General features: G+C 37.9%; 11 protein-coding genes across 13 annotated transcripts; 6 read left to right on the top strand and 5 right to left on the bottom strand.

Annotated features, from left to right (window-relative positions):
- Positions 1-9: 9 nt before the first annotated feature.
- Gasu_22220 (uncharacterized protein) lies at positions 10-1,820 on the bottom strand. Its single transcript, XM_005707015.1, has one exon. The coding sequence runs from the start codon at positions 1,655-1,657 to the stop codon at positions 212-214; it is 1,446 nt and encodes a 481-aa protein (XP_005707072.1). The 5' UTR covers positions 1,658-1,820; the 3' UTR covers positions 10-211.
- A 445-nt stretch (positions 1,821-2,265) lies between these two features.
- Gasu_22210 (ribosomal RNA assembly protein mis3/dribble/Krr1p) lies at positions 2,266-3,720 on the bottom strand. The gene is made up of 2 exons (XM_005707014.1): positions 3,496-3,720; positions 2,266-3,438 (listed from the first exon to the last, which is right to left on the bottom strand). The coding sequence occupies exons 1-2, from the start codon at positions 3,691-3,693 to the stop codon at positions 2,584-2,586; spliced, it is 1,053 nt and encodes a 350-aa protein (XP_005707071.1). The 5' UTR covers positions 3,694-3,720; the 3' UTR covers positions 2,266-2,583.
- Positions 3,721-3,770: 50 nt separating this feature from the next.
- Gasu_22200 (uncharacterized protein) lies at positions 3,771-4,875 on the top strand. The gene is made up of 8 exons (XM_005707013.1): positions 3,771-3,934; positions 3,984-4,049; positions 4,101-4,229; positions 4,283-4,362; positions 4,408-4,475; positions 4,526-4,572; positions 4,622-4,672; positions 4,725-4,875. Exons 1-8 carry the CDS (start codon positions 3,794-3,796, stop codon positions 4,788-4,790), a joined length of 648 nt encoding a protein of 215 aa, XP_005707070.1. The 5' UTR covers positions 3,771-3,793; the 3' UTR covers positions 4,791-4,875.
- Positions 4,876-4,910: 35 nt separating this feature from the next.
- Positions 4,911-6,239, top strand: Gasu_22190 (hypothetical protein). 2 transcript variants are annotated; one of them, XM_005707012.1, is made up of 5 exons: positions 4,911-5,088; positions 5,136-5,173; positions 5,253-5,300; positions 5,357-5,426; positions 5,488-6,239. In XM_005707012.1, the coding sequence occupies exons 1-5, from the start codon at positions 5,002-5,004 to the stop codon at positions 6,007-6,009; spliced, it is 765 nt and encodes a 254-aa protein (XP_005707069.1). In that variant the 5' UTR covers positions 4,911-5,001; the 3' UTR covers positions 6,010-6,239. The 2 variants fall into 2 exon arrangements, with proteins under 2 accessions (XP_005707069.1, XP_005707068.1); XM_005707011.1 differs by having other exon boundaries at positions 5,223-5,300.
- Positions 6,240-6,310: 71 nt separating this feature from the next.
- Gasu_22180 (condensin complex subunit 2) lies at positions 6,311-8,818 on the top strand. The gene is made up of 4 exons (XM_005707010.1): positions 6,311-7,619; positions 7,667-8,338; positions 8,395-8,559; positions 8,610-8,818. Exons 1-4 carry the CDS (start codon positions 6,327-6,329, stop codon positions 8,763-8,765), a joined length of 2,286 nt encoding a protein of 761 aa, XP_005707067.1. The 5' UTR covers positions 6,311-6,326; the 3' UTR covers positions 8,766-8,818.
- Positions 8,819-8,836: 18 nt separating this feature from the next.
- Positions 8,837-9,950, bottom strand: Gasu_22170 (uncharacterized protein). Its single transcript, XM_005707009.1, has 4 exons — positions 9,744-9,950; positions 9,666-9,686; positions 9,481-9,611; positions 8,837-9,425 (listed from the first exon to the last, which is right to left on the bottom strand). Exons 1-4 carry the CDS (start codon positions 9,919-9,921, stop codon positions 8,928-8,930), a joined length of 828 nt encoding a protein of 275 aa, XP_005707066.1. The 5' UTR covers positions 9,922-9,950; the 3' UTR covers positions 8,837-8,927.
- A 230-nt stretch (positions 9,951-10,180) lies between these two features.
- Gasu_22160 (myo-inositol 2-dehydrogenase) lies at positions 10,181-12,085 on the top strand. The gene has a single exon (XM_005707008.1). The coding sequence runs from the start codon at positions 10,197-10,199 to the stop codon at positions 11,478-11,480; it is 1,284 nt and encodes a 427-aa protein (XP_005707065.1). The 5' UTR covers positions 10,181-10,196; the 3' UTR covers positions 11,481-12,085.
- Positions 12,086-12,110: 25 nt separating this feature from the next.
- On the top strand, positions 12,111-12,700 carry Gasu_22150 (uncharacterized protein). The gene is made up of 3 exons (XM_005707007.1): positions 12,111-12,402; positions 12,453-12,627; positions 12,659-12,700. The coding sequence occupies exons 1-3, from the start codon at positions 12,146-12,148 to the stop codon at positions 12,659-12,661; spliced, it is 435 nt and encodes a 144-aa protein (XP_005707064.1). The 5' UTR covers positions 12,111-12,145; the 3' UTR covers positions 12,662-12,700.
- Position 12,701: 1 nt separating this feature from the next.
- Positions 12,702-15,180, bottom strand: Gasu_22140 (glucose inhibited division protein A). The gene is made up of 3 exons (XM_005707006.1): positions 14,080-15,180; positions 13,851-14,030; positions 12,702-13,802 (listed from the first exon to the last, which is right to left on the bottom strand). The coding sequence occupies exons 1-3, from the start codon at positions 15,166-15,168 to the stop codon at positions 12,915-12,917; spliced, it is 2,157 nt and encodes a 718-aa protein (XP_005707063.1). The 5' UTR covers positions 15,169-15,180; the 3' UTR covers positions 12,702-12,914.
- A 335-nt stretch (positions 15,181-15,515) lies between these two features.
- Gasu_22130 (hypothetical protein) lies at positions 15,516-18,030 on the top strand. Of its 2 annotated transcripts, none has more exons than XM_005707004.1 (5): positions 15,516-15,952; positions 16,007-16,102; positions 16,154-16,198; positions 16,253-17,485; positions 17,541-18,030. In XM_005707004.1, the coding sequence occupies exons 1-5, from the start codon at positions 15,659-15,661 to the stop codon at positions 17,958-17,960; spliced, it is 2,088 nt and encodes a 695-aa protein (XP_005707061.1). In that variant the 5' UTR covers positions 15,516-15,658; the 3' UTR covers positions 17,961-18,030. The 2 variants fall into 2 exon arrangements, with proteins under 2 accessions (XP_005707061.1, XP_005707062.1); XM_005707005.1 differs by having other exon boundaries at positions 15,646-15,952.
- Position 18,031: 1 nt separating this feature from the next.
- Gasu_22120 (succinyl-CoA synthetase beta subunit) lies at positions 18,032-20,015 on the bottom strand. Its single transcript, XM_005707003.1, has 2 exons — positions 18,647-20,015; positions 18,032-18,596 (listed from the first exon to the last, which is right to left on the bottom strand). The coding sequence occupies exons 1-2, from the start codon at positions 19,919-19,921 to the stop codon at positions 18,561-18,563; spliced, it is 1,311 nt and encodes a 436-aa protein (XP_005707060.1). The 5' UTR covers positions 19,922-20,015; the 3' UTR covers positions 18,032-18,560.
- Positions 20,016-20,021: the final 6 nt, after the last annotated feature.

The raw sequence follows: 20,021 nt of genomic DNA, 5'->3' as shown, positions 1-20,021 counted from the left end.
AAAAAAAAGGGAAAGTGAGTGAAAGGATGTCGTAAAGTGTAGTATATCTTTTGGAGGAGGGTTGAGACCCTCTGTTGACGTACTCTTTCTAACACAAAGGAAGCCAACTATATACAAATAGTTTCGAAAAGAATCCTTTTCTAACACAAAATCTGAACGAATACTTAGTTCTATGGATATCGGAACCAGCATATCCTCCATTCGAAATACTTTACCAATGACGATGACGAATATTAGGCAATATTTCTCCAAATAGATTACGATCACCTGCAAAGCCATCATCAAATTGTGAGTCATTCACTGGCATCCAACTTGGAATGGAATGTGGAGGAGAAGCTGAAGGATGATGAGAATAGGTTGTCGTATTTGGCAATGAAAATGGTGAACAACTTGCACTTCCTCCTTCAAGAGATTCCGTTTCTTCTGAAAATTGTGTAGGTGAAATATGAAACTCTCCTCTTTTTCTCAATGCATGTTCCAACTTCTTTTCATAAAAGCGAAAAGCTGCATCAACTGCACTTTTAGGACCTCTCAATCGTACAGAAGTTTCTCCAGGATTGATATCCACTTCGACACCAAAGTCACGACGAACTCTATTGATCATGGTTCCACCTCTTCCAACTACCACTCCTCCTAAATCAGCACTAATAGGAAGTGAACGACTGATAATCTCATCTTTCTTATTATTCGTATGGGACATGGAAGATAATGTATGACTAGTAATAGGAGAAGGAGCAGAAGAAGAGAGAAATGTATGAGAAGAAGCTGCATTGGAAGTAGTAGAATGATGATGGCTCAAATTATGTGAATGAACTAACGAAGGAGGAACAATCCAATCCGAAAATTGACGTGAAACTGGAGACTGTTGACGAGAAGAAAATGGATCTGCTAAGGACGATTCTTGTAAAGTAAGCCATACTGCTGGAAACTCCGAAGTAGAGTCCAAACCAAAGCTATGCTTCACTTCATTATTATGAGACTTGTTCTCCACTTCTAAAGGATGCTTTCCTCTCTTTTGAGGATCCAACAACTCTGCAACTAAATCATAGGCTTTGATCACACATTCAAACTTGCCAGAAATGATAATATGTGAAGATTCTCCTGAACAAGAAGCACATTCTAAATGTACTGCAGCTGCACTTCTTGAAACTATCCAACGAAAACAAGTCTTCTCATCACTTTCACACAAATATTTTTGCTCCTCTTCATTTAACTTTAACGAAAAAGTTACTGTTCCTGTCATTTCCAAAGTACTATTAGGAACCGTAAGTAACCGAATAAGACGCAAGACTTGAGCAATGTTGCCATGAAGTCTCATTTGGATGGGTTGCTGACGTTCCGTGTTTTGAGATAAGGAAGAGACCGACATAGAGTTGGAGATATTCTGAAACTCCAAAGAACCTTTGTTATTAGGTATCATCAAGTCCGTATCTTGATGTGTTGGGATCACAATATGTTCAGTCAAGTTCATAGAAGCAGGTTGAGTGGTCTCGTACGAAGAAGAAGGAGGAGGCGACCAAAAACTACCCAACTGTACAGAGGATGAATCCGATGGGTTCTTGATGGAGCCTGGATCAACAAACTGAAGAGAGAAAGTTGCTTCAACTTCTCTTTGATACAAAGCATCTATACAACCAAACAAAGAGTGACCAGTCATATCCAATATAAACTTTGATAAAATACAGTAAAGGAGACGGATAACAATCAATTCAAAACACTTACGATCAGAAGGCAACTAGATTATAGAAACTACCCAATAACCAACTAAAAGATACTATTTTCCAATATACAAAACCTATCAAACAAGTTATTTCAACTCCTTCTTTCATATAACAACTTTAAACTATCTCCTTTCTTTTCTCTATCTATGTCAACTTACAGTACAATATAAAGAAAACGACTCAAGTTGTGTAGGCACCTGAAAAGAGTCCTTTTGGTTCCGTGCGAAATAGAAATAGTAAACTTCGACACAGTCTTTAAAAAGTGTTCATGTGTTTCTAGAAAACTCAAGTCGTATATGACATTTAATACTTGGCACGCACAGCTTACTAATCGGTCACTTTCTCGTGCGATGCTGAGAACCAACAAAAAGATGCTTCCGGATTTCTGCGTCGGGCATGAAGTTTGTGCAAGTGGACATTCTGGAAGATTTTTCTTTCATTTTCTAATCTTGTTCCAGAATAAGAAAGATATTCTTTTGACATTTAGATAAGTTGGAACATCTCCTTTTGAACAACAAAGAAAGTCATACTATAGTACTAAACTTTGAATAGTTAAAATTTTATTATTATATGAAATACAAAAATAGACAATGTGAAAATGGTTCTCACAACTCTACAACTTATGATGACTGGATATGACATTTACCAACCAAAACTAAACAAAGCAAGTCTCCAAAAGTTGGCTACTTACAATAGCCAAATGTCCAATGGGCAATAAGGTTTTCTGGTTTGGGAATAATCCAAAGCAATTATTTGGCTTTCCCAAACTGCTCTCCTTCCAAAGATATAATATATATATATATATCATAAGCCTTCCATTTTAAAGTGCCAACAGTTTCCAATATTATTCAAAACCAAAAACTCATGCAGAAGAATGCTTGTTGCGATGCTTCTTCTTCCTTACAGAGTCGTTATCCGACTGCTTTCGTTTGTAGACTTGAGAATCATTCACATTATCTTCCTTTGGAGGAATATATTCTCGTTCTTTCTGTTTCCTCTTCTCTAATTGCTTCTCTTCCTCTCTCTTCTTACGTTCTTGTCGTTGTCTCAACTGCTTTTGTTTCTCATGAAGGAAATATTCACCACTCTCCATTTCTAAATCAATCTTTCGCGGCATTTGTGGAGGTGGAAAGGGATTATCACTTTCATCCTTCTTCGTATTCTTCGGAACTTTTCTCTTCTTCTTCGGATTCTTCTTCTTAAACTTGGGGAGAAATCTATCCCACGACTCCTTTGATAAAATAGGATCCTTGGCCAATTCTCTTTTAATCATCAAAGTTTTGATATTATAAATGGGATGAATATTTCTCATGCAGTCTTCCACAATTCTTCGAACTTGTTTCAAGCCTTTATAAGAACCCATCGCTGCAACTGTACTCCCTTGTACTAAAACATAACATTGCGTCAACAACTCAATAGCCTTCAAAGTAGCTCCATTGGATCCAATCAAACGTTGTCGTCTCTTCACAAACCTTTCTTTGTTACGAGTAAAATTACTTATCTTGATAATATCACATTGCATATCGTCTCGTAATATTTTCAAAGCTTGTTGAACGGGAACACTTCTTGCCAAGAGCTTTATTAAATCACGTGCTTTGAATATTATATATGGGTCCCAAGTCTTTGCCGTCGTCCGCACAACCATGGCGCCCTTTACCAAATCCAACTCACAAGAAATGGAATATGTATCTAGTGATTTGGTAACCGTAGGCCATACCTAGGAACGTTATTTCCATCAAAACTCAACTATTAGAATAGATGTGTCGCCACATACCTGACGAAGATAAGCCTCCCGATACTGCGGAAACAACGTGGAAAAAGAACTTTCCTCGAGAAATGGAAAGCTACTTTGCTCAGGAGTAAACTCTTCTACTTTCCAGTGATCAATATCTTCCGAGTCCCAAGGTTTGTCTTTACGATATTTGTTCCTCTTAGGGTGAGTACTTCCGGTTGGGTTCAATTCCGACGACATTCAGAGAGAGAGAGAAATAAATCCTCATCACTTTCTACGTAGAATTCCTCTTTAAAAGAGAGAATAATAGCGCTTGACTCTTCATTTTGTAGATTTCTCTATGAAGAATCAGGAAACTCGCTACCCCTTTGGAGACAAAGAAACTTACAAACAACGATATACTTCAGCTGCAGAAAGAAGTAAATATTCTATATTTGATATGCTTTCCAAATACTTACCTGAAGAGGGTACTGCATTGGAGGTATAAGTAACTTTTTGTTTATCGAACAAGATTCTTATTGGGACAAAAGATTGCCAGTGGTCTTGGACAGCACATAACGTACTTTGCAGAGAAACTTCCCCGATGGAAATTTGTGGTATGTTTTTGATACTCTCAATAGTTTCTCAAAGGAAGAAAATGTCTGTAGCCTACAGATGTTGATAAAGAGAATTTGGAGCAACTCCAGCAGCGGGTTGCTCTTATATCCAATATAGATGAACCTATTTGGTTAGATGCGACACAAGAAGATTGGAGTGTCGTAGAGAAAAAGGCTCCGGTAGTAAAAATATCTATGAAAGAAAGTTTCTTGCTAACATTTTATATATATAGTTCGATCTTATGATTGCCATAAACTGCATTCACGTATCTCCTAAAGCACTGCACTTGCAACTATTTCAAAAGTCCAAAGAGTAAGTATGCAACGTATTCTGTTTCAAGTTCTCACTCTAGGCAAGTTTGTTGAATCCAGGTGGTTTTTTATTCATCTATGCAGCTTGCAAAGTGGATGGCCAATATGCCAACGGTAATTAGTTTCCATTCCATTTCATCACTTTTCTTATTTATGTTCAATAGAATCCAATAAGAATTTTGATGAGATGCTTCAGTCCACTCATCCAGAGGTAAGTATATTATATAATGAAATATCTGTAAGGAATCCAATCGATATAGTATGGTTTGCGTGACGTTAAGGATTTGCAACGTTTGGCACGAGAAAATCAGGCAAGTTTTGCTCTTTTCTTTACATTTAGTTGGCTTATGAACGTAATAATAGTTGGAATGTGTGACAGTTTCGGAAATGCCAGCATCCAATACCGCTTTGTTATTCAGAAAGCAGTAAATTCACCATTAATCAACCATATGTTTATTTTTCCTTAGAAAATGATATAAAGATAACAACTAGAAACATTGAATATTCTCTGGTTACGACAAAAATACAAAAAACAGTACAAAGAGACCAATCAAGCTACTTGTGATTCTCAACTATTCCATCCATCAGATCTTTTGGGCTCTTCCCAAATATCGTAGAAATTTACATATTGAAAGAGTTGATGCAGTTACGCATAGGCTTACCAGATGGAAGTGTTTCCACAATTCAAGTGGACCAAGACGCAACTATAGACCAATTAAAAGACAAGGTTTGTTATACTCAACCCACTCTAAACAGGAAACTGAATGAGTTTAGGTATGTCAAGAAAGGAAAATAGACCCTAAAACCAAGCGGTAGGTGTCTTTCTTGTTTATATTAGTATTTTGTCAGGAGACTAGTTAGCTTTGTGTTGATAGTTGTTGTTGGTTGTAGGATTCGTCTTATTTATTCTGGAAAGTTATTGAGTGAAGGAAGTTCGAGGTATGTGCTGAGGACACAGTTGGGCACAGAGTGCAAACGTACTTTTTGAGCAATAGGTTAGTAGATTCGAAAATAGAAGACGGTTCTTATGTTCACTGTGTTATCTCAGATGAAGTTAACGTAACGGTAAGTCACTAGTTTCTGTCGGTACACATACTTTGGAATAACGTTGAGTGTATTTCCCAAGTCTGCTGGTCGCACCAGTAACAATCAAGAAAGAAGTGAACGGTTACAGACACGCATTCCCGTAGTTGATCCCCACTCAGAATATCGTGGCTTGGACCGTCTTCGTGAGGCAGGCTTTACGGAAGATGAAATTGCAGTCCTGAGGAGACAATTTGCACGCAGTCAAGGATTGAACCCTGACCATCTGGAAGAGACAGGAGATTTGAGAGACTTGGAAGAAAGGTGGATGGCTGATGCCTCTACTCATGAAATAACAGTTGGAGATTTGGAAGGTGGAGCTTTTACTGACGAGTCTGTTTTTGGAGAGAGTGAGGGAACTGTTCATGACTTCGTATTTGGTTTATTGGTTGGTTTTCTTTTGGGTATTATTGTGTTGGTGTTTTTATTGGATCGAGGGCTTCCACGAAAAAGAAAGCTGGGCATTTTGGCAGGAGTTGTCGGAAACTTGTTATTTGGTATTCTTCGTTCAACATGGTTGATGACTCATGAGCAAGACCCCTCTTCCGGACGTTCTGGAGAATGATACTGATTGGTGATGGGTTTCGTTACTTTTGATGTTAGTGATATAGAAATGGGTACAATTGGCATCAATCTTTGTGTTTATTTTATTTGAATGGATGTATCAGTCATAGATGTATATGGGTTAATCTGTTAGATATTACTTTTTCAAGTACAACTTGTGCAGCCAGTCTTGCTATCTGTTTATATACATACAGCTTAGAAAGAGCACTTAATAAATCATTTTGTTATGATTCAATCGTCCAATGGGAAATGGAGCGCAGCTGAAGACCCGCCAAATTTAAAATGGAATTGGTTTTCATCTTGTGAAGCAAAATACTTATGGAAGAAAAGCTTTTCCAAGAGTCAAGTTGGACAACACCAAAGAGTGACAAGAAAGCGAAAAGAAGGTTAAGTAGTTTCTATAGGAATTCACCTCATCCGAGTGTGTTGACAAAGACTCCCGAACATCAACCATCATCATCATCATCGACTGCTATTAGCCGGACTCCGTTACGCTTCAACGATGACGAAGCCGAAAAACAAGCAGCTCGAAAAGCGAAAAGAGAAAAGAGTCTCTTTCAAACAACATCAAAAGAACTTGAAGCCAATAGAGCAACTTTGGAAGAAAAGTTAGACCCAAGGCAACTTGCACAGCTTTATTCTACCACCATCAAGTTGTGTCGAGATAACAAAATCAACGCTAAAAATTCTTGGTCACTTGCTCTTATAGATCATTTAAGAAGTTTGGTCGTCAGTGGTGAAATAAATGCCGAAGAAGATGCTAGTCATGAAATAGAAGAACCAACTGAAGCCAACTTTCAATTGGCAGGAGTTACTTTGGATGCCAGCACTAAAATTTATTCTTATAGAGTCGATTCTGTGCATACTAGTGCCTACAGTGTGTTGGGTGATCTTACTCGTTCGGGTGGACCACCATCAGAGAAAGTGACTTTAGAAGAGAACGACTCTGAAGAGACAGTTGACCTATCAAATGTCAAAAAGAAGCATACCCAATCACGAACCCAAGGTGAATGTACCTTGGAAAAGAACATAGATAATATATCTGTGAAATCTTATGACGTCGAGCATATGTTGGACCCTTTATTTCAAGTGATTTCACGTGCTATTCACAACACAGAGACGAATAATTCTTTGCTACATGCATTGAATTTGTCTCAAGAGCCTTGTAAAGATGGCGCTTGTCATTTGGTTTTTGATTCTCAACGACCTTTTTTTGCATCTATTCAAAACGGATGTGTTGGAATGACTTGTCGACAAAAATACCAAGACAGTTATAACTTTGTAAAAAAGAGTCTACATAGTCACCTGGATTCATTATCCGTGGATGTTGCTTACAAAAATGGCATATGTCCAGAAATGCTACATTACATTCAAAATACTGGTCATGCTATTGTGAACAAAGAAAATCAAACACCGGGGAATGTTGATGTGGAGAATCCTGAAATGATGAGGAACGAGTCACATGAATTGGAGCCTATTGATTACAGTTCGATGTACTTGGATTCTCATGATGGCTTAGAGTTGGAAGCGTGGAATGAAGAAGGGGCTATAGAAGCAAGATGGAAAAATTCTCATGGAGAAAGTTTCCCATTAGAGGAAGTCTCAGGAATGGTAATTAACTTTTATTGAAAAATGGCGTCGCTGACTCAACTCGATAGGATGAAGAGGAACGGAAGCAATGGATTACTGAGATGTTTGCTCATGGTGCGGATATGTTTCAAGTAGGAGAATTATTAGATGGAAATAAGGATGCCAACATGCAATGGAATGATAAAAAGTTGCAAAGTCTTCTTACGTTTTCATGGGCTGGTCCCACACATTGGAAGTTTGTTACGGGTGGTAGGAATGTGTCCCTTTCCACAAATGAACATAATGGCGAAAGAAGAATCGAGAAGAGACATCGAAGCAAAGTGGATAAGTTGTTGGACTTTTCAAAACCTGTCGAAGATGTGGATTTTTGTAGTGCATTTGCTCAACCTAAGAATTCGAGTAGTACTTTATTGTCGAATGCTTCGTGGTTAAAAAATGAAGATTCTGCCAACTTACTTCCTCCTGACTTGCACTATCAGCCATCTGACCTCTTCCGCCTCTTTCTGAAACCTACATACCTTGTGAAAAAGACGACGAGTAATGTCACGAATACTCATCGTAATGATCATGAGCATTGGGATGCGGAATGCCTTGATGAAGACATTCATTATGAATTGATGGGAAATCAAGATGAAGAATGGAATACAGTTGTTGGAAATAATCCCAGTTCCAACTGGGACTTGTCCACAACGAATATGGAAGAATTGGAGTTTGTTGAACAACCATACAAGGTTGAAAAGGTTGTTCATATCAATTATCTTTTCTTTGGCTTTTGAACTCAATGATTCGTAACTAGGTTGATATTCCTTTTGCTACTATGGCAAAGAATGTAGACATTCGTCAACTGAAACAAGATATGTGGAGAATCATTTCACAAAAAGGTATTACTTCAGATGAAAATGAAAGTTTGCAACAAGCTTCCGCAAACGATATGAATGAGACGTTGTCATTACAAAGAATGGTAAGAAGCTTCATATCTTACTTGGTGCTAAAACTTGACATTTCCTATAGGTAACTCAATTATTTGAGCAATTCAGTGAACGCGATAGAAAAAATATTACATCTCCTTATCTATTTATATGCCTATTACATTTAGCCAATGAAAAAGGGCTGTTTCTCAGAGAGTCGGAAGACTTATCTGATATCTTCATTACATCCTTTTCTTAAGTTGAGCTCCTTTTGTTTTTTTACATAATCTATATAAATATGCATATGATAGATGGAAAATGCTCTTTTTTGAATATAGTACAGAGTTTACTAGTAATCCTACTCATTTTGAATTATCCCTTGTGATCACTTCATAACCTATATATCTTGCTTTTGGGCATTTTACTGTAAAACACAGCATTGGCGATTTTCAATGGTATTGAGTTGAGGTTGTCTGTTTTCTCTTGGTGTCCGAGAGGATGGGCACGATACATTTTGATGAGGTTGTAGTAAATCATTTGGGTTGGAGTCATTGATATGAAGATAATTAGATTGTCTCAAGTCATCGTTACCATTAACTGTCGATTGCAAGTTACGGTGCCCAGTTGCTGAAGGAGTTTCTTTCGTTTTCGATTGTGTAGAAGTCAAATGTTTCTTGACAGATTTTGGCAACTTGGATTGCTTTCCTTGATAAATGATGTTGTCATAAGCTTGAGAAAAGGCATCTCCTAATGCCATGATGGTAGCTCGTCTATCCTTGTAGGACTTTGGAGGATTCATCTTATTCGTTATATCACCTATGGATGGTTGTGGCAAAGCATTTGCAACTGGCTCCATTTCCTTGCTTGTTGTATTTCTTTTCTTAGGAGGCCAATGAGCATTGACCGCATTCTCAATATCCTTTTTCGAACTGCAACTCAAAACATTTGCAACGAGAGAATCGAGCCTTGCGTACCTCGTAAGCACTGTCTCTTTTTTGTAATCTCCCTTGTAAAATTGCGTGCATTCCTTGTTCATCCAACAACCCCATGTCACATAAAGCTTGTGCTCTTGCTTGAAGATATTCTACGACTGCTTTTTCGTTTACTATCACTTGGTCAATATACTGGCAAAAATTCCATGTAAAAAATATAAACTTACCAGCAGCACCAGCTACAGCAGCTAATAAATTACCACTTTAGTTTTCAATCTATTCATAAAAAGCCATTCTGTCCTTACCTTTGTCCAAAGTATAGTTGACATTTACTGCTCTACCGAATTCCCAAGTCTCTACCAACTCTTGAATAACTTCTTGCTTGATCTGTTCAGTTGGTTCGTTTTCATCGTTCGCCTCACAAAGTTTTCGTAACGCTGGAGAAGGAGAGACATGTTGAAGTTGTTTTGTTGCCATTGGCATTTTTTTTTCAAAATTCAATCGCGCCATTTTTTGAGTCCATCACAGTTTGTCTTGTATGGATTTGCCATTTTGTATTGCTAGTTGAAATATACTCTTGTTGATATTTTCTAGGTTTGTTTCTCATTATCAGGAGATTCTCTCTGAAAGCAATTCGATGTACAAGTCAAGAATAGTATCGTATCTCCTTTTGTTGAAACACCGTAAGAAAGGTAAAAAATGGTTTTAGGTAATATTATCCATTTATATCATATCATACTTCTTTCTAATAACACTTGATGGTTCGTTGCCCAATGATACAAATTCGCTTCATAGACGAGAGAATGGCTTGTCATTTCAATATTGTTGTTGAGCATTGTTATCAAACATGTCTGTTTGTTCAACCGAATACATTAGGATACAAGAATTCCATCTTTATTTCACCTTGCAACGCTGGTATTCATCGAAAGCGTCTTTCTTGTGACAAAGAGAGAACAGTCCAATACCTGCTTTGTTCTACCCATCGCTCTACTTCTTCCCAATCAAGTGATCAACACAATGCAATATCAAGTTTGGGAATTGGAGTTATTGGATGTGGAAGAATAGGAAGAATTCATGCCAAAACTCTTGCCCAAGAAGCGGGTGTAAAGCTGATAGGAGTTGCTGATCCTATAGAGTCAGTGGGTAGACAACTTGCTGAAGCGTGTCAGACTCGTTGGTATGGTGATTATAGACAAATGTTACAAGATCCCCAGCTACAAGCAGTTGTTATTGGTTCGCCTACTAGTTTTCATGCTGAGCAGTTAAAATATGTTGCCAAAGCAGGCAAAGATATCTTTTGCGAAAAGCCCATTTCCAATGATCTTGGAGTTATCGACGACTGCCTACAAGTCGTAGAGAAGGCAAATGTTCGTCTGTTTATAGGATTTCAAAGAAGATTCGATACCAACTTTAAGGCTATTAAAGCTCAAGTGGAAGATGGTTCAATTGGAGAGTTGCGTATGTTCCATATTCATTCTAGAGATCCTGCTCCTCCTACAGCAGAATATCTCGCCAATAGTGGTGGAATATTTTTGGACATGACTAGTCATGACTTTGACATGGCAAGGTTTATCACTGGGAGTGAAATTGATCAAGTATTTGTAAGTGGTAATGCATTTGATGATGAAGCGAAACAAGCAAATGATTTGGATACTGTTATTATTCATTTACGAATGAAAAATGGAAGTATGGGAACCATCGATAATAGTCGTCGTTGTAGTTATGGATATGATCAACGAATAGAAGTTTTTGGTTCCAAAGGGTCTTTATTAGGAAACAATATTTCTCCTAATCAGGTCATATGGAGCAATGATCAAGGTCTTCATCAAAGTCGTCCACACTCTTTTTTCATGGATAGATATGAGAAAGCATATGTTCATATTATGCAAGCTTTTCTAGAAATGTTGCGAAAAGGAATGCCATCGCCTGTTGATGGAAAGGATGGAAGAGCACCCGTAGTTGCTGCCTTAGCTGCAGCCCGCTCTTGGAAGGAAAACAGACCCATTGCCTTGTCAGAAATATTACAAAAGGCTCAAAGGTAACTGTTTGTTACTTCTTATGAGAACTTGGAAGAATGTTCTTCTCAGGAGTTGTTCAATTTGTTTTGTTGTTGAAGTACAATGAAGGAGATTGTCTATGTACGAGCTCTATGCACCAACAAAGCTTTCAAGTGTCTTGCAATACGATGGCATCTTGAAATAGTTGCCAAACAACTGAATTTCGCACTTTTGAACCAAGTTGTGCCATTCTCCACAACAGTTGCAAGTCGTCTCGACCCTGTTCCTCACATAACTTTGAAACTTGTTTCAAACATTGTGTCACTTGCAATCCACTCCAACAATAGGAACAACGATACAGGCACTTGGGTATCGTGGACCAATCCGTTTCGTGGTGGTAAGATATAAAAACAATGGATTTTCTCAATTTCAAGTCTCCAGTCTCTTCAACAGGAGAACTATGAGACGTGAAAGGAGTATTACAAAACCATAAAAGGTGTCCTTGATTAGAAAATCGAGCACCACAACTCTGTATGGGTAAACTGAAGCTATTCTGACTCCAACTTGAATCAATCAGGCTTTTCTTAGTATACAATACAAACCACTGATTGGCACTCCTCAACTCATTATTGGACAGCATTGTGATTCAAATAGCAAAATGAGATGTGACTCCCTTTCTTTATTTGTGGATCATTTCCCTTGTGTCATCCATGCAGTATTATTATTATTATGCGTGTTGTAAAAAGCCGATCCAATGCTGTAGAGTTGCCTCTGAACACAGCTACAGCGTAGATTGGTTGCCAGATGCTAACAATAGGTGGATTTATGAACCTACTCGTAGTCTTCCTGTAGGTAGCCACTCTGTGATCTCCACCACGACGACTTTTCAAAACTATTTTCCCAAAGTACCTGTCGTATATGCTTCAGGAACGAGAAAAGTTCGTCCAAGTACTGTTGCTGTACCTTTGTAAGTACGCTCAGTGATAATAGGCAATTCCTTACGAGACTTTCATTCAGGTCTTTAAGGGACAAGATCATGCAAGTTTGTTCTGCAACAGCGTTGAGCTTTGCTAATGGTGCGTTTATGGGTGGTATATTTGGACTTGTTCAAGGAGGTGTTAGCTCAAAATCTTTTGGAGGTGCTTGGAAAGAAGCAGTGATTAGTGGACGAACTTGGGGTGCAATATCTGCTGTATATGCTTGTCTACAGTCTGCTTCAAAAGTAGTGCGAGGAAGAGATGACAAATATAACAATGTGGTGGGTGCTTGTGGGTCTGGTGCTTTCTTTTCGTGGAATAACGGCTTTCGTGCAGCTTTACAAGGCTGTATTTCTTTTGCACTTTTTTCCTATTTGATAGATATGTTTCTAACTCCCAAAACACCTCTAGAGAAACGTAGATGGAACGACTTTTCCGATTCCATTCCTAAGAAGTGAGAGAACAACAGGAATATTCTTTTAGGAAGACTGCCACTCCATTCCTATTGGCCACCGGCTCTTTGATAGGACGATAATTTTTCTCTACAAGAGTCTTCATGGTTAAGTTCTTCGCTACTACTACTACTACTATTGCTGCTGCTGTTATTACTATTACTATTATTAGACATCATTTTTTGACGTTCTAAATAAACCAATAAGATAGAAATGTCATTTGGGTTAACTCCACCTAATCGGGAAGCTTGGCCTATGGTACAAGGACGAAATTGACAAAGCTTTTCAATCGCTTCCTTACGCATTGCAGTCATACGAGTATAATCAATATCCACTGGAATATTTGTATTCATTGACTTGGCTAGTTTCCGAATCTCTTCTTCTTGTCGTTGCAAATAACCCGAATATTTGATTCGAGTTTCCACACTTTCCTCTTCAAATAAATTGGTCAACTCCACGTTGTTCAATCCATATTGTTTCAAGTGACTATAATGAAAACCTGGTCTTTTTAACAATTCGGATAAAGTTATCGAGCTATGTATCTTTATATCTTCTTCCATTTCCAATCGGAGTGCTAAACCATCATTGCATTTCACTCTAACCTCCGATAACCTTTGCAATTCCTTGTTGATGCGATCATACTTTTCTTTATACAACTTCCAACAATAGTCATCCACTAAACCCAATTCTCTTCCTAAAGGAACCAGTCGTTCATCAGCATTATCTGCTCTTAACAACAATCGATATTCTGAACGAGATGTTAATACTCGATAAGGTTCCTTGAGTTCTTTGGTACAAAGGTCATCAATCATGGTGCCGATAAATGAACTTGATCTGGATAAAGAACAAAGTGGTTTCCTTTGTACAAATAAGGAAGCGTTGATTCCAGCCAGAATTCCTTGAGCTGCTGCTTCTTCATAACCAGTAGTTCCACAAATCTAATCAAAATGAATTATCCACAACAATAAAAACACACAACTACCTACCTGCCCAGCTAAAAAGAGACCTTCGTTCTTTTTGGATTGTAAAGTATTGAACAGTTGAGTTGCTGGAATATAATCATAGTCAACTGAATAAGCTGGACGAACCATTTTACAATTTTCCAAGCCTGGAATACTTTGTAACATCTCCAATTGAATATCTTCCGGCATGCCTGTCGAAAAGCCCTATTTTATCATATCAGCTTTGACAAACTTTCCATTCAAAACATCATACTTGTATATAAACTTCATGAATAGAACGACCTTCTGGTTCAATAAAGATGGGATGTGTTTCTTTATCCGCAAAACGAACAATCTTATCTTCAATAGAAGGACAATATCGAGGACCTGTAGAAGTCATAAAGCCACCATATTTAGGAGTCTTATGCAAATTGTCTCGAATAATTTGATGCGTTTTTGCCGTCGTTCTCGTAAGATAACAAGGAATGGTTTCTCTTGGGTTCCATTCACGGTCATCAAAACTAAACCAATGATCTTCCGTATCTGAATATTGTGGTTCCATGGCTTCATAATGTACACTTCTAGAGTCTACTCTCGCTGGTGTTCCTGTTTTTAGTCTATCCATTTGATATCCAAATCGTTTCAAAGTATCATTCAATCCGAAAGAAGCCATCTCTCCTGCTCTACCTGCTGGCATACTTTTGGAACCTACCCAAATCATTCCACCAAGAAAAGTGCCCGTAGTCAAAACAACTGCTTTGGCAACAAAGGAACCTCCAAAGTAAGTTTCTATTCCTCTTATTTCTCCATTAGGACCCGTAAGAATATTCGTAACCATTCCTTCACGAAGAACGAGATTTTCTGTTTCATCTAATACTTGTCTCATCTTTTCTGAATATTCACGTTTATCTGTTTGTGCTCGAAGTGCCCATACAGCGGGACCTTTACTTCTGTTCAATATTCTTCTTTGTAAATACGTCCTATCCGCTAGTTTCCCAATCCAACCACCCAACGCATCTACTTCATGAACCAAAGTTGATTTAGCAGGACCTCCCACTGCAGGATTACAAGGTTGCCAAGCTATCCTATCCAAATTGAGACCCATTAATAGTGTCCTCGCTCCCATCCTTGCAGAAGCTAAAGCTGCTTCGCAACCCGCGTGACCTGCACCCACAACAATGACATCGAATGCTTTATCACTTGACGAACAATACCATTTTGGGTTATTGGGTCTGGATTGAGGTTTCCGTTTATTTACACTATTCAATATTCTATAAGGAATATGTCTATGAAATGTATAAAGTCTTCCAACTCGTGGATAGACCAACCAAATAGAAGCACAGAATAAACAATCACCAGGCATTCTCCTCTTTTGTAGATTGAGAAAACATAATTATTAGAAAGAAAGAGAATATGGGCCTTTATAAGATAGGGCCAATATACGCACCCTCATAGATCCAAAGGAGGGTTGAGGGTTATCAGACATCCAACAAAACTTTTGTTATTTTTATAGAACAGTTTAAAATATTTCTTTATTTTCATATCAAACACAACAATGATTGTCACTAGAGTTGTATTTTACACAACTTGCAAGTACAAACAACACATTGTTCAAAGCCATCAAGATATTATCTTATCTTTCTGGAAGCGACGTCCATAAGACGGATTCTCGGCTCAATCAAAGGATTTCAATCCCTCCCTTTACGCAACTTCCAGATAGGAAAAGACATATTGTTGGATTGGATTGGAGATATTATTGGTTACAATAAGTGAATTGACAACAGCAACTTTAGTGCTTTATTTCCAAAAGTAGATAACCATTAAAGAATACGAAGAGCGAGAAGTAACTTTTTATGTTTGAAGAAAACGCAAAGACTCCTGTGTCTTGGGGCGACTATAAGTGCGCAAACAGTGGTGGTACATATAACAAGTTGTTAGTAGAAAGCACAGTAGAGGGGTTTTCCCTTCGATTGCTTCACCACGAAGTAGTTGCAGAATGGCTTCTTTGTCGTCAAGAAACTGCAGTTCCAGCTACAGCCATCGATGAAGCTACGTGTTTCTTTGCAAAGTCACAAGGAATCCTTTCAACCAACGCACTAGTTATGTTACAACCAGTCGGTATAGTGGACTCCATTATTCTGGGTTACGTAAGTATACGACTTTAAGTGCAACAAGGAGTTGGACTGACATATTATCTCCAGTCTTTTAGTGAAACGCACGGTTTGAATAGTTCTTCCAACGCAGTTCCAACTTGTAGACGTTTTGTTTTTGATACTACTAATTGGGAATATTTGGAGGTAAGATAGACCCTTTTTGTTGTCACATAAGTTGCCGATAATATCCATCAGCTTTTTTGGTTTTCGAACGCTACGGTAACTGCGTCTTGGATGAAGGTAAGACACAATACAAAACAAGCTTGGCTTAGTATTGAATTTTCGACACATTAGTTTTTTCCTGATGGAAAGCGAACACGTTACTTTGTACTATATGAGGCACCTCCTGAGGGAAAGTTACCATACAAGCTGTTACATAGCTTTGAACTGATAGGCTATAGAACCTCCCTATCTGAAGTTCATCAGAAACTGAACGGTATAGAAGATAACCAGTGTACTTGTGGGAAAGGAGATGACGTGGAAAGTTGTACCGAATCCCCTTTAGGGATACAAGATAATCTACCCGAGTTATTTTATGATAAAACGTGGAAAAGGAACAAAGGAACAACAAGGAAAGGTTTTCAATTGTTGCAACAACTGTATATTGGAGAGTATAGAGGTAGTCAACGTTTTACGCAATATGAAGTGCGTACAGGCCATATTTTAGAAGAACATGTCAACTCCTTTTATAGTAGCATTGAACTTTTAGAAAGAAATTTAGTTCAACTTGAAAAGGTCAAGGAAATGCAACGTCTATGCTTTTTACCACGTGCAAAAGGTTCGGAGTTGAGTCACAGATTGCATGAGTTGATGGTTGAAGCTGGTATTTTATTGGAATACTTTGGACCTGATCATACTATTAATGAAGAAGCTAGACAGAAGAGATGGGAACGGAGATTGGCCAAACGAAAGAGAGGGAAACCAAATAATGACAGTGGAAGACTTGTTAGTTTAGTAGAAAATATCCCCACAAAGATGATGCAAGAAAGAAAGAGTTGCCATAAGAATTCTTGGGATAGAGTTGTATGGCAAAAGGAGTCCAACGCATCTTATTCACCTGAATGGAAACGTAGAATGACCCAGTGTAGTTCTCGTCCATCCTCACCTGGATTATCGCAATCTTCTTTTTCTACTCAGAATGTTCAAAGAAAACGAATGAGAGATAGTGCCACCGTTGATAATATGCATCCTTATAAACGAGAGAATATTGAACATGTGGATTCACAAGTTTCCATTACAACAACAGATAATGTTACTTGGATCTCCAACAATGATGTCTCTTGGAGACACAATCAGACACTTTATACGGATTCCTTCGATCCAAGTCAAGTGACAGAAGAACCTAGTGAACGTAATAGAGTCAATTTGATGTTGGGTCGATATGGATATCCACCATCTTCTTCTATCCAAGGTGATATGATTGGATTCTCAGATGAAAAGGAACGTATTTGGATGTTTTCTACTACGGAACCAGAATGTCGAGAAGAAAGAATGGCATCGAATACTTTTCATTATAGTGACAAACGAGTAAGTAGTTGAAGTTGTATATAGATATTCATATATTGATGTTTATTTTGAACAGGAAATGAGAGATACTCACAAGTTGGCACAATTCAAGTCTGGAGAAGAGGAAGATTTTGTAGTTACTAATGATGAACTTTATCGTTTGGGAGAAGAATGGCCAAGTCCATTTTTACAACCAACTCAAGTAGACCAAACCTTTTCTCATTCATCACCTTCTTTAGAACCTTTATCTAATAATCCACTATGGAATGGCAGTTTTCATTATGAATGGCCTGAAGATATGTTGTATGCTTCTTCAGAGAGTAGCAGTGATTGGTTTATCAAGACACTAGCATTGGAAGATACTCATGGTATGAGAAGTTGGAAGGAAATGGATTCTGGAGTGGCACAAGTAGAAGAAATAGAAAAGCAAAGTTGGCCAAGTGAATGGATAAGAGAAGAAGAAGAAGAAATCTTATTGAATTGGACACTTCCTTAGTATTTTGCTTTTCATTAAAGAATAACGATTGAATGTATCTTGACTTTTTGATGACTTTATTAACTTTTCATATAACAGAGTGGCTATTTATTTATATATATTGTCGAAAAGAGCTATCTTGGAGTTCCACTTTGTTAAGTATTCCTTATATAAGCGCTATGTTGTTGGCTACTATGGAATATGGGTTACGACTATACTTTTTTGGAAAACAATCAGAATATGAGAAATATTGGAGACTAGTTGGAATTGTACTTGTCGTCTTTGGTGAAGTAATTAGGAAGTGGGGTATGTTGACTTTAGGTTCCTGTTTTAGTCATCGCATACGTACCCAGAAGGAAACCCATCACAGACTAGTCACCAAAGGTATCTATCGATGGATGAGACATCCTGCTTATTGTGGTTGGTTTATATGGTGCATAGGAACACAAGTTATGTTGGTCAATCCTATTTCTTGTCTACTTTTTGCCATTCTTAGTTGGAAGTTCTTTCAAAACCGAATAACTTTCGAAGAAAATACTCTCATACGCTTTTATGGTCATTCTTATAAGGAATATCAAACCAAAGTTTGGAGTGGAATTCCATTTCTTTAACATATGAAGATTAGCCTCGAATAGTTTGTTTCGCAGATTGTACAGCCTATCATCCATATGAGTTTCTGACTATGGAATTCATCCAAACATTCTTACCTTTTCTGCAGCTTCTTCCAAATCATCCGCAGCAATAACAGCAAGTTGAGACTGCTTTAATATAGCTTTGGCTTGTTCCACTTGATTGCCTTGTAAACGAACGACTAGAGGAATATTTAATGAAATATTATGTGCCGCTTGAACAATTCCTTGAGCAATCACATCACAACGCATAATACCTCCAAATATATTCACTAGAATAGCTTTCACATGTTGATCTCCTGTAAGTATTTTAAATGCTTCGGTTACTTGTTCTTCTGTTGCACTTCCACCCACATCCAAAAAGTTTGCAGGATTACCTCCATGCAACTTGATAACGTCCATGGTTGCCATAGCTAATCCTGCTCCATTCACTAAACATCCAATACTTCCATCTAAACCAATATAATTTAAACCAACTTGGTCAGCTCTTACTTCTCGAGGATCTTCTTGTGTGATATCTCTCATAGCAAATATATCTGCTTGTCGAAAATCGGCATTCTTATCAAAGTTCACTTTAGTATCCACACAAACAAGTCGACCATCATTGGTTTCTACCAAAGGATTGATTTCCAACATACTAACGTCCTTATCATAAAAGAATTGATACAACTTCTTTACTTGATCCATAGCCTGTTGTTGTAAACTAGAAGAGATATTCAAACCTTGTATCACTTGTTTGGTCTTCTCTTCAGTCATACCCATTCGAATATCTAAAGTTATAGTCTTAATAGCATTGGGATCTTCCTTTGCAATATCTTCAATCGAAGTTCCACCACGACTACTTACAATAGCAACTGGTCCTTGTACCGTTCTATCATAAGTAAGTGCCAAATACAATTCCTTCTTGGAAGCAATCTTTTCAGCAATCAATATCGAATGACAAGGCTTTCCTTGAGGTCCTGTTTGTTTGGTTATCAAAGTTTGTCCCAACATTTGGGAAGCAACTTGTGCAGCCTTTTCAGGAGTTTCCACTATATGAACTCCACCTTGAAAGTTATTGGAAAAATGACCCAATCCTCTACCACCTGCTAATACTTGAGCCTTAATAACGACTGGATTGCCGTTGCCAATTTCTTCAGCTGCTTTCTTTGCTTCTTCTACAGTCTTGGCTACTTTGCTTTTGGGAACTTGGATTCCATATTTGGATAAAAGTTGTTGTGATTGATATTCATGAAGATTGAGTCTTCGTACACTTTGTTTATTTCCTTGTGCAACTGCAGGTTGAATAAGTAAATGAGTCCAGTTATGATATGCAGTTGGAAAAAGTCTCTTCCAACAACTCAAACTCATCATGGAATAGCAAAATGAATTCTTACAACAAAACGATGTTCAACTCTAAAGCATCCAGTTCTATCTCCTTTTCAGAAGCTGAACTTTTAGATAGTGGAATGTC

Source organism: Galdieria sulphuraria (genome assembly GCF_000341285.1).
Source record: "Galdieria sulphuraria unplaced genomic scaffold scaf_15, whole genome shotgun sequence".
NCBI lineage: Eukaryota > Rhodophyta > Bangiophyceae > Galdieriales > Galdieriaceae > Galdieria > Galdieria sulphuraria.
The sequence above is the reverse complement of the archived record's forward strand: the minus strand, read 5'-3'. Positions and strand labels throughout refer to the sequence as shown.